The 14,346-nt window shown below is 37.9% G+C and overlaps 1 protein-coding gene across 1 annotated transcript in view; it reads left to right on the forward strand.

Moving 5' to 3' along the window:
* Positions 1 to 14,346, forward strand: part of POLQ (DNA polymerase theta) — a 113,995-nt gene that overhangs the window by 24,239 nt on the left and 75,410 nt on the right. Inside the window, exons 10-12 of the mRNA XM_060149319.1 lie at positions 1,621 to 1,760; positions 3,445 to 3,649; positions 3,975 to 4,117. Coding sequence (XP_060005302.1) covers positions 1,621 to 1,760; positions 3,445 to 3,649; positions 3,975 to 4,117 — 488 coding nt within the window. The remainder of the gene's footprint in view (positions 1 to 1,620; positions 1,761 to 3,444; positions 3,650 to 3,974; positions 4,118 to 14,346) is intronic.

Here is a 14,346-nt window from a genome sequence, read left to right on the forward strand (position 1 = left end):
ATTGGCAGGCAGATTCTTATCCATTGTGCCACCAGGGAAGTCCTGTATATGTATTTAATTAATAAGTGCTTTCACATATTTTTGTTCACTTGATTGTTTCAATAGCCTAAAGCATTTAAATTAGTGAGTGTTATAATGTGATTTCTAGGTATCTGTTAATATTTTTGATTTTATATTATCATAGTGTATAACTGATACTGAACTCAGGTTTGGCTACTCATTACACGATAGGCCAGTAAGTCAAGTGACAAGGTGTTCAGTCAAGGAAAGTGACTTTATTCGAAAAAGCCAGCTAACTGAGAAGGAGAAGATGGTGGACTAGCGTCCTTAAAAACGATCTTAACATCTTGGTGCAGGCAAAGAGCTTTTAAAGTCAGTGTGAGGGAGGGTGCTTCCGGGTGCATGAGCAGCTTTTGCACAATTCTCGGATTGGTTGGCATCAAGGTGAAGTTTCAAGCATCACCAGTTTTCTGGGTTCAGCTGGTCTGGGGTCTACATGCTTGCAGTCAGCAGTTTTCATCTGGGGGTCTGCTTCCTATAGAACAACTTAGAAACGTGTGTTAGACCTTTTATCTATATCTTTCAGGGAACTGAGAGTTCGGTGACTCTGCTTTGTGGCTGGTTTATAGTCTAAATTGTTACCAGTTTCCTGGCCCAACAGCTATTCTTTGTTTCTACACCTTCACATTTCCTAATCATTAACTCTTGAGCCAGCCTTTTGAGACTGAGGGGAGGCCTGGGAGCTTTTTACTTCAAAGGACAGGGACACAGGGACTGGTATGCAGTTTCATAACCAGTAATAATTTGCATCTGCATTTTCCTTTATAGTTTTCAAAATATCTATTACTATTATATACTTAATTATTCAATAACAATAGTTAATCCTGTAGGGAAGGAAAAAACTTTTCCTCTACCCTCTTAGGTTCTATGCCTAGTGCCTGCAAATGAAACTGACAAATTACAGATTAACAGGAAAAAAGCCATACATATTTGACTTGATGTTAATATTTAATTTTTTACATACACAGAGTCCCTAATAGAAAAATAAAAATCTAAAGAAGCAGTTAGATGCTGGGGGCTTATATACCCTTTTAACAAAGGTTGATGAATTGTAGAGAAGTGACAAGAAAAAGGAAAAGGGGTTTGGGCTTCTAGGGGGTGGTACATTGTGGGAAGGTAGATACATGCTGGAGTTTAATGCAAGTTAAGGTTTCTTTAGTGAGGTTTGTGCACACCCATCTCAATACTGACTTTTTGTCTCCAGTGATAAGAATTGTCCTCCTGCTGTGAGAGACAGGAAGGGGAACACCTTCACAGAGAAATTTATGTCCTGCTTCTAAGCAAATAAGGAGAAAGCAAAGAGCTCTTTCTATGTTTGCTGCTTCCCAGTTGGCTTCAGGTCAAAATAATCCTTATGCTAAAGTGGCATATTTTGGTGTAGCATATTCTGATCCCCTTCAATCCAAAATTCAGAAAATAAAAACATCAATGATAATTATATGACTATAACAACCACTATCTCTTGTCTCCTTTTAAACAAGCCAGTTTAAATTCTCTTTAGCAGGTATTTTATGTAAACGTGTTGGGATTCTGCAACTGTATAGTTTTTTTTGATTATAGGTGAGAGTATCTTAATTTGTAAAAACTCTGAGAAATCAAAAGGTATCGCTCTACTTCAGGGATCTCTAAAACCTGTTCGCAGCTGTTTGCAAAGACAAGAAGGAGAAGTAACTTCGAGCATGATAAGAGCTATTCTGGAGGTAAGAGAGGGTTCACTAAATCACCATTTGCTTTTTTGTTCCTGTAGTACAATGATAGAACTTTAGTATGTGAAAAATCTTAGTTTTGTGTTTCTTTATGAGATTATTTATAGCCTTCCCAAGTCTGAACCTCTTCTACTTTATATAGTTATTTCCTGGAGTTTAATACAGCTAGTGCCATACGAATCTACTTCAAAACAGTGTATTAAATCACAAATGCCAGATGGTTATTTTTTAGATGTTCTTTATTATTTTCTGAATTAAAAAAAATGATGACAGGGCTTCCCTGGTGGCGCAGTGGTTGAGAGTCCGCCTGCCGATGCAGGGGACACGGGTTCGTGCCCCGGTCCGGGAAGATCCCACATGCCGCGGAGCGGCTGGGCCCCTGAGCCGTGGCCGCTGAGCCTGTGCGTTTGGAGCCTGTGCTCCGCAACGGGAGAGGCCACAACAGTGAGAGGCCCGCGTACTGAAAAAAAAAAAAAAAAAAAAAGATGACAAAAATGGACCATAATTCCTCCATCCAGATAATACCTGTTGACATTAAAATAAAATTAAATTACAAATACACAATTAGAAGTTGCAAACTTTTACAGACGGAAGTATCTAAAGTGAAAAATAAAGCCTTTTGCTCAGAGTCCTCAAAGGTAACCCCTTTTAACTGTTTCATGTATTCATCCAAAAAAGTTTCTATTCCTATACCAGCATGCCTTGCTGTTGGTTTCATTGCTGGTGCTGGAGGACTGGTATTGTACTCATTCTCATTTTTTCCCCTTTAGCTCTGTTTGAAAAAAAAAAAGAAAGTAATTGATAGCACAGGGTAGGTAAGACTGTAGAAAGTAGGCACTCATACAGTGCTGAAACTCTTTTGGAGAGAAACGTGGCCATACCTACTAAGAATTTTTTTAAAAATGCACAAAGACATTTATCCAGCAGATTCACATCTAGGAATTTTACCTAGGGATGTATTTGTGAAATTTCATCAAATTAAAGATACAAGAATGTTTATTATAGCTCTATTGGTAATAAGAAGAAACTGGAAACAACTAAAATACTATTAAAACTAAACAAATCTTGGTAAAACTATGCTTTGCTGTCATTAAAAAGAATGAAATAGCTCTGTTTAGACTGATTTGTTATGTTTCCAGTATACTTTAAATGACAGAAGACAAGGGGCAGATTAGTATATGTAATAGAATAGTTTGAGGAAAATGATATCTATAAGATGCTACTTTCATCTTTTTCTACACTGATTCTCACCCCTCTTCTAGGTGGGGAGTATTCAATGCTTGCATTCATATATGCCCACATATTTAAAAAAGGAAGGATGAGAAGAATTGATTTGGTTCATGGCCATGAACCATCAACACCCCCTTTATATTATATATGTTATATACTTATAGATGTATATTATTTAATTATGTTGTTAATTCCCACATTTCAGATAGATAATGATTCATTTATTTTCATTTATGAGAACATGCTATGTCTACTTTTAAGGAAAACTTTTCATGTTGTCAGTAGGTGTTATCTACCTTTGTAATGAATGATGGTGGAAGAGTTAATAAAGAGTCTCTACATTAAGATGCTGATAATATTTTAAGGGAACAAAGTTATTTCTTTTATATTTTGAGGACCTATGTGTCTTATTAAAAAGTTACAGAATATTTTAAACCTCTTGTCTCAGATAATAGTTGGTGGCGTGGCAAGTACATCACAGGACATACAAACTTATGCTTCTTGCACATTTTTGGCTGCAAGTATGAAAGAAGGGAAGCAGGGAATTCAGAAAAATAAAGATTCTGTTCAACTTGGAGCAATTGAGGCCTGTGTAATGTGGCTACTAGAAAATGAATTCATCCAGATTACTGAAGCTAGTGATGGAACAGAAGGTAAATTATTCTTAATTGCAGCTTACTCACTTTTTCACCTTTAGTGATTTAGAGTATCTAAGACTGCTTAGTAAAAGGAAATTGACTTTTTCAGCAGTATAAAAGGAAACTGACTTTTCAACTCATTTTTAGTAAATCAGTGCTGTGTTCAGCAACATCAGACAATTAGCATAGAGCCTGCTAATAAATATCCATGCATTGGATTCTGTTTGTAAAATTTATCAGAGCCTTAAAATGTTAATTATAGAATGCCAAAAGACAGCATTTGTTTTATTTTATTTTTAACATTTGGTCCTTTATTTCTCCACCCCCAATCCCAAATCAGGAAGTGTGTATCATCCAACACATCTTGGTTCGGCAACTCTTTCTTCTTCACTTTCTCCAGTTGATACTTTAGATATTTTTGCTGACCTCCAAAGAGCAATGAAGGGCTTTGTTTTAGAAAATGATCTGCATATTGTTTATCTGGTAAGTTCTGCTTTCTTCATTATTATATTTGTGAAAATGGGGAGAAAATACCTATAAGAATCCTGAGCATCAAAGATACCCTAAGGGAATATCTTGCCTGCTTCCCTTGACTAGGGTAGTACTGGTGGGAGTAGAGAAGAAGTAAGAAGAATTGTTGTAAAGTAATAAGCTAAATGTTCTAGTGACCTTTTCAATCTACTTGCCTACTTGTCTTTTTTCTCCAACTTTCTTTCAAAAAGTATTTGAGGTGACGTAAGAACACAGCAAAGGACAATGAGATATCTGGAAATTAAAGATAAGATCATAATGTAAAACTCAAGCAAATGTTGGTACGTAAACAAGAACACCATTAAGTCATGTACAGTTGTTGTGCCCAACATTGGTTCTGGGCTGTCTAGCAGCTGTAGCAAAGAGGGAAGCTTTGTTAGTCTCAATATTCATAAGATAAAAAACAAAAAAATTTAGGAGAGGCATTGCATTTTATTGCCTAAGAGAAATGTCTTATAAAGATACTATGGGACTGAGATTCTTGATAAAATATTTATAGTAAATGCAATTAGGAATTTTAAAAGTTTGTCTACATTAGGTAATCTTTTATAAATGTTATTTCTTATAACAAATATTTTTGATAAGAATTGAGTAAAATAAAGTTTGAGATCATATTCTCTGGGAAGAACCTGACTGGAAATAAATACTTAATTTTGCAATTAAGAGCAGATGTAGGGACTGGTGTAAGCAAGATGGTGGTATAGGAGATCCCTGGCTCTAGTCCTCATCAAAAATACAGATTAGCAACTATTCACAGTCAAGAATGCCTTTCTGAAAATCCCAGAACCTGGTGGTGAGGTTAAAACACTCTCTTAGAGCACAAAAACTGAGAGAGGCCACATTAGAACACTAAGAACAGTGGTTTCACTTTGACTCTGTTGCCCCTCCTTCAAGCAAGCACAGTGCCACACTGAGGCATCCAGTTTCTCCAGTGGGGTGAAGAGAGTCAAGGTAGTCATCCAGTTTCCTCAGCATTATGGAGTATTCCCTGGGAAGGTCACTTCTGTCTCGCCTCATGGAGAACCCTGGGAGAATTGACAAGGCTAGACCACCAAGGGTCAGCTAGTAACAAAAAAGTGGGCGGGGCTCACAGTGACCAGTGTGTGGATCATGGCAGTGGCTCTGCATTTCTCCTGGCCACCTCACCCAATCAGAGAGGCCAGTAAGCGATTCCACTCACTGTGGCATCAGAATGATGTCCCCATCTGGCCAGGAAGCAGGGTGAGCAGTTCTGCCCAGCTGGCATCCCTGGCTAGTGGCCTGTGCATAATCCTCAATGTATATTTATACATTTTTATTTTTTATAATTTTGGGAGAATTTGTGGAGGGAAAAAGTAGTAACAGAGCCAGATTAAGAATGTGATTTATGAGCTCTTAATAAAGGTCATAATAAAAACCTTTTAATTAAAAAAAAAAAAAAAGAGAGCCAAGCCAGTAGCCCCACCAGACTGCAGAGCTTGCTTGCAGTCTTGCCTGACCAGGGACCCTGACTGTGGAACATAGCCTGGAGTCCTGCATGAACACAGAGTTCATCCTGTGGGCACACCCAACTGTGGAGCACAGTCTCTGTCTACACCTGAACATGGAATCCAGCTAATAGCACCAACCAGCCAGGGAGTACAGTTTGTTCCTGCCTGACCAGAGAACCCAAGCAGCAGCCCTACCCAACCTCAGAGCTCAGCCAGTGGTCATGCCTATCCATGGACCCCAGCTAGCAGTTCCACCTGACCAGGCAGCTCAGGCAGTGGTCCTGCCTGAATGCAGAGCTGAGCCAGTGGCCCTACCCAACCAGAGGCCCTGCCTGCCCTCCTATGGACTCTAGCAGCTGGCCCTTTCTAGAGCCCCAAGCTAGCCTGACTAGTGAAGGTCTTTCTCTGCCAGAGCAAATGTGAGGATTGGAAGAGGAGACTGCTTCCTCAAATGCACAGACACCAACACCAGAATGCAAGAATAATGAAGAATCAGGGAAACATGACACCACCAAAGAAACTAATAAAGCTCCAATAACCAAACTTAAAGAAATAGAGATCTATGAACTGACTGACCAAGAATTCAGACTAATCCTTTTAATGAAGTTCAGTTACTACAAGAAAACACAGATAGGCAACAGAACAAAATAAAGAAAACAATACATGAACATACTGAGAAGTTCAACAAAGAAACAGAAACCGTTTTTAAAAAGCCCCCCAAGCCCCCTAAAACCCAGAAATCCCAGAGCTGAAGAATACAATGAGTGATCTGTAAAATTCAATAGAGAGCTTCAAAAGCAGACTTGATCAAGCAGAAGAAGGAATCAGTGAACTCAAAGATAGGTCATTTGAAATTATGCATCCAGAGGAGGGGGGGTGGGGGTTGGGGGGATGGAAAGAATGAAGAGTGAAAAAACCCTGCAAGACTTACGGGATGCCGTCATATACATTATTGAAGTCCAAGATGGAGAAGAGAGAGAGAAAATGGCAGAAAGTCTATTTAAAGAAATAATGGCTAAAAACATGCCAAATATGGCGAGAGATATGGACATGAAGCTAAAAGGACCCCAAACAGGTACAACCCCAAAATGACTTCATCTAGACACAACAAACTGTCAAAAATCCAAGAATCAGAATTTTGAAAGCAACAAGAGAAAAGACTCTTGTCATGTACAAGGAAACCTCAAAAGGCCATTAGTGGATTTCTTAGCAAAAACTTTCCAGAGAGAATGGTATGATATATTGAAAATATTTAAAGAAGAAAACTGCCAACTAAGAATGCTATACCAAGTAGTTCTGTCCTTCAGAAATGAAGGTAAGATAAAGACTTTCCCAAACAAACAAAAGGTGAGGAAATTCATCACCACTGAACGTGCATTATAATAAATGTTAAAAGGAGTTCTTCAAGCTGAAATGAAAGGATGCTAATTAACAGTGTAAAAACATATGAATGTATAAAACTCACTGGTAAAGGTAAATTTATAATCAGATTCAGAATTCTGAATGTAATGGTGGTATGCAAATCACTTTTATATAAAAGTTAAAGACAAACATTGAAAATAACTATAATTACAATAATTTGTTAATAGATACATAAGATAAAATGTAAATTGTAATATTAAAGGCATAAAATATGAGGGGATGGAGAAGTAAAAGCATAGAGTTTTTGTATAGCATCGAAGTTAAGTTGTTATTAGCTTAAAATAGGATTTTATAACTATGTATACAATGGAATATCATTCAGCCATAAAAAACAAGGAAACCTTGCTATTTGTGACAACATGGATTAACGTGGAGGGTGTTGTACTAAGTGTAATAAGCCAGACAGAGAAAGAAAAATTTTGTATGGTCTCGCTAATGGAGAATCGGAAAAGTTGAACTCAGAAACAAAGGGGAATGGTGGTTGCCAGGGGCTGGGGTATGGGGGACATGGGGAGGTGTTGGTCAAAGGGTACGAACTTTCAGTTAAAGGCATACCTCCTCGTTTTATTGCACTTTGCTCTGCTTCATTGCGCTTTGTAGATACTGCATCTGTTTTTTAGAAATTGAAGTTTTGTAGTAACCCCACATTAAACAAGTCTTTTGGTGCCATTTTTCGAACATCATTATTTTTATTTTTTATAACTAAAAATTTTATTTTTATTTATTTATTTTTGGCTGTGCCTTGCGGCTTGAGGGATCTTACCTTGTGGCTTGTGGGATCTTAGTTCCCCCACCAGGGAGCGAACCCCGGCCCTCAGCAGTGAGAGCATGGAGTCCCAACCACTGGACCGCCAGGGAATTCCCTTACAGCATTATTTTTAGATTAAGATGTGTGCATGGTTTTTTTAGACATAATACTATTGCATACTTAAGAGACTACTTTTATATGCACTGTTAAACCAAAACATAACTTTTATATGCACTGGGAAACCAAAAAACTTGTGTGGCTCACTTTATTATGATAATTGCTTTATTGTAATGTTTTTTTTTGTTGTTTTGTTTTGTTTTTTTACATCTTTATTGAAGTATAATTGCTTTACAATGCTGTGTTAGTTTCTGCTTTATAACAAAGTGAATCAGTTATACATATACATATGTTCCCATATCTCTTCCGTCTTGTGTCTCCCTCCCTTCCACCCTCCTATCCCACCCCTCTAGGTAGTCACAAAGCACTGAGTTGATCTCCCTGTGCTATGTGGCTGCTTCCCACTGGCTATTTTACATTTGGTAGTGTATATATGTCCATGCCACTCTCTCACTTTGTCACAGCTTACCCTTCCCCCACCCCATATCCTCAAGTCCATTCTCTAGTAGGTCTGTGTCTTTATTCCTGTCTTACCCCTAGGTTCTTCATGACATTTTTTTTTTTAGATTTCATATATATGTGTTAGCATATGGTATTTGTCTTTCTCTTTCTGACTTACTTCACTCTGTATGACAGACTCTTGGTCCATCCGCCTCACTATAAATAACTCAATTTCGTTTCTTTTTATGGCTGAGTAATATTCCATTGTATATATGTGCCACATCTTCTTTATCCATTCATCTGTTGATGGACACTTAGGTTGCTTCCATGCCCTGGCTATTGTAAGTAGAGCTGCAATGAATATTTTGGTACATGACTCTTTTTGAATTATGGTTTTCTCAGGGTATATACCCAGTAGTGGGATTGCTGGGTCATATGGTAGCTCTATTTGTAGTTTTTTAAGGAAGCTCCATACTGTTCTCCATAGTGGCTGTACCAATTCACATTCCCACCAGCAGTGCAAGAGTGTTCCCTTTTCTCCACACCCTCTCCAGCATCTATTGTTTCTAGATTTTTTGATGATGGCCATTCTGACTGGTGTGAGATGATATCTCATTGTAGTTTTGGTTTGCATTTCTCTAATGATTAATGATGTTGAGCATTGTTTCATGTGTTTGTTGGCAGTCTGTATATCTTCTTTGGAGAAATGTCTATTTAGGTCTTCTGCTCATTTTTGGATTGGGCTGTTTGGTTTTTGGTTATTGAGCTGCATGAGCTGCTTGTAAATTTTGGAGATTAATCCTTTGTCAGTTGCTTCATTTGCAAATATTTTCTCCCATTCTTAGGGTTGTCCTTTGGTCTTGTTTATGGTTTCCTTTGCTGTGCAAAAGCTTTGAAGTTTCATTAGGTCCCATTTGTTTATTTTTGTTTTTATTTCCATTTCTCTAGGAGGTGGGTCAAAAAGGATCTTGCTGTGATTTATGTCATAGAGTGTTCTGCCTGTGTTTTCCTCTAAGAGTTTGATAGTTTCTGGCCTTACATTTAGATCTTTAATCTATTTTGAGCTTATTTCTGTGTATGGTATTAGGGAATGTTCTAATCTTATACATTTACATATAGCTGTCCAGTTTTCCCAGCACCACTTATTGAAGAGGCTGTCCTTTCTCCACTGTACATTCCTTCCTCCTTTATCAAAGATAAGGTGACCATATGTGCGTGGGTATCTCTGGGCTTTCTGTCAGGTTCCATTGATCAATATTTCTGTTTTTGTGCCAGTACCATACTGTCTTGATTACTGTAGCTTTGTAGTATAGTCTGAAGTCAGAGAGTGTGATTCCTCCAGCTCCGTTGTTCTTTCTCAATATTGCTCAGGCTATTCGGGGTCTTTTGTGTTTCCATACAAATTGTGAAATTTTTTGTTCTAGTTCTGTGAAAAATGCCAGTGGTAGTTTGATAGGGATTGCATTGAATCTGTAGATTGCTTTGGGTAGTAGAGTCATTTTCACAATGTTGATTCTTCCCATCCGAGAACATGGTATATCTCTGCATCTATTTCTATCATCTTTAATTTCTTTCATCAGTGTCTTATAATTTTCTGCATACAGGTCTTTTGTCTCCTTAGGTAGGTTTATTCCTAGATATTTTATTCTTTTTGTTGCAGTGGTAAATGGGAGTGTTTTCTTGATTTCACTTTCAGATTTTTCATCATTAGTGTATAGGAATGCAAGAGATTTCTGTGCATTAAATTTGTATCCTGCTACTTTACCAAATTCATTGATTAGCTCTAGTAGTTTTCTGGTAGCATCTTTAGGATTCTCTCTCTATATATAGTATCATGTCATCTGCAAACAGTGACAGCTTTACTTCTTCTTTTCTGATTTGGATTACTTTTATTTCCTTTTCTTCTCTGATTGCTGTGGCTAAAACTTCCAAAACTATGTTGATTAAGAGTGGTGAGAGTGGGCAACCTTGTCTTTTTCCTGATCTTAGTGGAAATGCTTTCAGTTTTTCACCATTGAGGATGATGTTGGCTGTGGGTTTGTCATATATGGCCTTTATTATGTTGAGGAAATTTCCCTCTCTGCCTACTTTCTGGAGGGTTTTTATGATAAATGGGTGTTGAATTTTGTCAAAAGTTTTTTCTGCATCTATTGAGATGACCACATGGTTTTTCTCCTTCAATTTGTTAATATGGTGTATCACATTGATTGATTTGCGTATATTGAAGAATCCTTGTATTCCTGGAATAAACCCCACTTGATCATGGTGTATGATCCTTTTAATGTGCTGTTGGATTCTGTTTCCTAGTATTTTGTTGAGGATTTTTGCATCTATGTTCATCAGTGATATTGGCCTGTAGTTTTCTTCCTTTGTGACATCCTTGTCTGGTTTTGGTATCAGGGTGATGGTGGCCTTGGAGAATGAGTTTAGGAGTGTTCCTCCCTCTGCTATATTTTGGAAGAGTTTGAGAAGGATAGGTGTTAGCTCTTCTCTAAATGTTTGATGGAATTCACCTGTGAAGCCATCTGGTCCTGGGCTTTTGTTTGTTGGAAGATTTTTAATCACAGTTTCAATTTCAGTGCTTGTGATTGGTCTGTTCATATTTTCTGTTTCTTCCTGATTCAGTCTTGGCAGGTTGTCCATTTCTAAGAATTTGTCCATTTCTTCCAGGTTGTCCATTTTATTGGCATATAGTTGCTTGTAGTAATCTCTCATGATTTTGTATTTCTGCAATGTCAGTTGTTACTTCTCCTTTTTCATTTTTAAATCTATTGATTTGAGTCTTCTCCCTTTTGATGAGTCTGGCTAATGGTTTATCAATTTTGTTTATCTTCTCAAAGAACCAGCTTTTAGTTTTGTTGATCTTTGCTATTGTTTCCTTCATTTCTTTTTCATTTATTTCTGATCTGATCTTTATGATTTCTTTCCTTCTGCTAACTTTGGGGTTTTTTTGTTCTTCTTTCTCTAATTGCTTTAGGTGCAAGGTTAGATTGTTTATTCGAGATGTTTCCTGTTTCTTAAGGTAGGATTGTATTGCTATAAACTTCCCTCTTAGAACTGCTTTTGCTGCATCCCATAGGGTTTGGGTTGTCGTGTCTCCACTGTCATTTGTCTCTAGGTATTTTTTGATTTCCTCTTTGATTTCTTCAGTGATCACTTCGTTATTAAGTAGTGTATTGTTTAGCCTCCACGTGTTTGTATTTTTTACAGATCTTTTTCTGTAATTGATATCTAATCTCATAGCGTTGTGGTCGGAAAAGATACTTGATACAATTTCAATTTTCTTAAATTTACCAAGGCTTGATTTGTGGCCCAAGATATGATCTATCCTGGAGAATGTTCCATGAACACTTGAGAAAAGTGTGTATTCTGTTGCTTTTGGATGGAATGTCCTATAAATATCAATTAAGTCCATCTTGTTTAATGTATCATTTAAAGCTTGTGTTTCCTTATTTATTTTCATTTTGGATGATCTGTCCATTGGTGAAAGTGGGGTGTTAAAATCCCCTACTATGAATGTGTTACTGTTGATTTCTCCTTTTATGGCTGTTAGTATTTGCCTTATGTATTGAGGTGCTCCTATATTGGGTGCATAAATATTTACAATTGTTATATCTTCTTCTTGGATCGATCCTTTGATCATTATGTAGTGTCCTTCTTTGTCTCTTGTAATAGTCTTTATTTTAAAGTCTATTTTGTCTGATGTGAGAATTGCTACTCCAGCTTTCTTTTGGTTTCCATTTGCATGGAATATCTTTTTCCATCCCCTCACTTTCAGTCTGTATGTGTCCCTAGGTCTGAAGTGCGTCTCTAGTAGACAGCATATATATGGGTCTTGTTTTTGTATCCATTCAGCCAGTCTGTGTTTGGTGGGAGCATTTAATCCATTTACATTTAAGGTAATTATCAATATGTATGTTCCTATTCCCATTTTCTTAATTGTTTTGGGTTTGTTATTGTAGGTCTTTTCCTTCTCTTGTGTTTCTTGCCTAGAGAAGATCCTTTAGCATTTGTTGTAAAGCTGGTTTGGTGGTTCTGAACTCTCTCAGCTTTTGCTTGTCTGTAAAGGTTTTAATTTCTCCATCAAATCTGAATGAGATCCTTGCTGGGTAGAGTAATCTTGATTGTAGGTTTGTCTCCTTCATCACTTTAAATATGTCCTGCCAGTCCCTTCTGGCTTGCAGAGTTTCTGCTGAAAGATCAGCTCTTAACCTTATGTGATTCCCTTGTGTGTTATTTGTTGTTTTTTCCTTGCTGCTTTTAACATATTTTCTTTGTATTTAATTTTTGATAGCCTGATTAATATGTTTTTTGGCGTGTTTCTCCTTTGATTTATCCTGTATGGGACTCTCTGTGTTTCCTGGAGTTGATTAATTATTTCCTTTCCCATATTAGGGAAGTTTTCTATATAATCTCTTCAAATGTTTTCTCAGTTCCTTTCTTTTTCTCTTCTTCTTCTGGAACCCCTATAATTCGAATGTTGGTGTGTTTAATGTTGTCCCAGAGGTCTCTGAGACTGTCCTCAGTTCTTTTCATTCTTTTTTCTTTATTCTGCTCTGCAGTAGTTATTTCCATTATTTTATCTTCCAGGTCACTTATCCGTTCTTCTGCCTCAGTTATTCTGCTATTGATCCCTTCTAGAGTAGTTTTAATTTCATTTATTGTGTTGTTCATCGTTGCTTGTTTCATCTTTAGTTCTTCTAGGTCCTTGTTAAATGTTTCTTGCATTTTCTCTATTCTATTTCCAAGATTTTGGATCATCTTTACTATCATTATTCTGAATTCTTTTTCAGGTAGACTGCCTATTTCCTCTTCATTTGTTAGGTCTGGTGGGTTTTTATCTTGCTCCTTCATCTGCTGTGTGTTTTTCTGTCTTCTCATTTTGCTTATCTTACTGTGTTTGGGGTCTCCTTTTTGCAGGCTGCAGGTTCGTAGTTCCTGTTGTTTTTGGTGTCTTTCCCCAGTGGCTAAAGTTGTTTTAGTGGGTTGTGTAGGCTTCCTGGTGGAGGGGACTAGTGCCTGTGTTGTGGTGGATGAGGCTGGATCTTGTCTTTCTGGTGGGGAGGTCCACGTCTGGTGGTGTGTTTTGGGGTGTCTGTGGACTTATTATGATTTTAGGCAGCCTCTCTGCTAATGGGTGGGGTTGTGTTCCTGTTTTGCTAGTTGTTTGGCATAGGGTGTCCAGCACTGTAGCTTGCTGGTCGTTGAGTGAAGCTGGGTGTTGGTGTTGAGATGGAGATCTCTGGGAGATTTTCACCATTTGATATTACGTGGAGCTGGGAGGTGTCTTGTGGACCAGTGACCTGAACTTGGCTCTCCCACCTCAGGGGCACAGCACTGACTCCTGGCTGCAGCACCAAGAGCCTTTCATCCACACGGCTCAGAATAAAAGGGAGAAAAAGTAGAAAGAAAGAAAGAGGATAAAATAAAATAAAATAAAATAAAATAAGATTAAATAAAATAAAGTTATTAAAATAAAAAATAATTAATGAAGAAAAAAAATTTTTTTAAGTAAAAAAACAAAAGAAAAAATGGACAGATAGACCCCTAGGAAAAATGGTGAAAGCAAAGCTATACAGACAAAATCTCACACAGAAGCATACACATACACACTCACAAAAAGAGGAAAAGGGGAAAAAATAATAAATCTTGCTCTCAAAGTCCACCTCCTGAATTTGGGATGATTCGTTGTCTATTCAGGTATTCCACAGATGCAGGGTACATCAGGTTGATTGTAGAGATTCAATCCACTGCTCCTGAGGCTGCTGGGAGAGATTTCCCTTTCTCTTTGTTCACACAGCTCCCGGGGTTCAGCTTTGGATTTGGCCCCGCTTATGCGTGTAGGTCGCCGGAGGGCGTCTGTTCTTCGCTCAGACAGGACAGGGTTTAAGGAGCCGCTGATTCGGGGGCTTTGGCTCACTCAGGCCGGGGGGAGGGAGGGGCACGATGCGGGGCGAGCCTGAGGTGGCAGAGGCCGTCGGGAC

Source organism: Lagenorhynchus albirostris, chromosome 5 (assembly GCF_949774975.1).
Source record: "Lagenorhynchus albirostris chromosome 5, mLagAlb1.1, whole genome shotgun sequence".
Taxonomy (NCBI): domain Eukaryota; kingdom Metazoa; phylum Chordata; class Mammalia; order Artiodactyla; family Delphinidae; genus Lagenorhynchus; species Lagenorhynchus albirostris.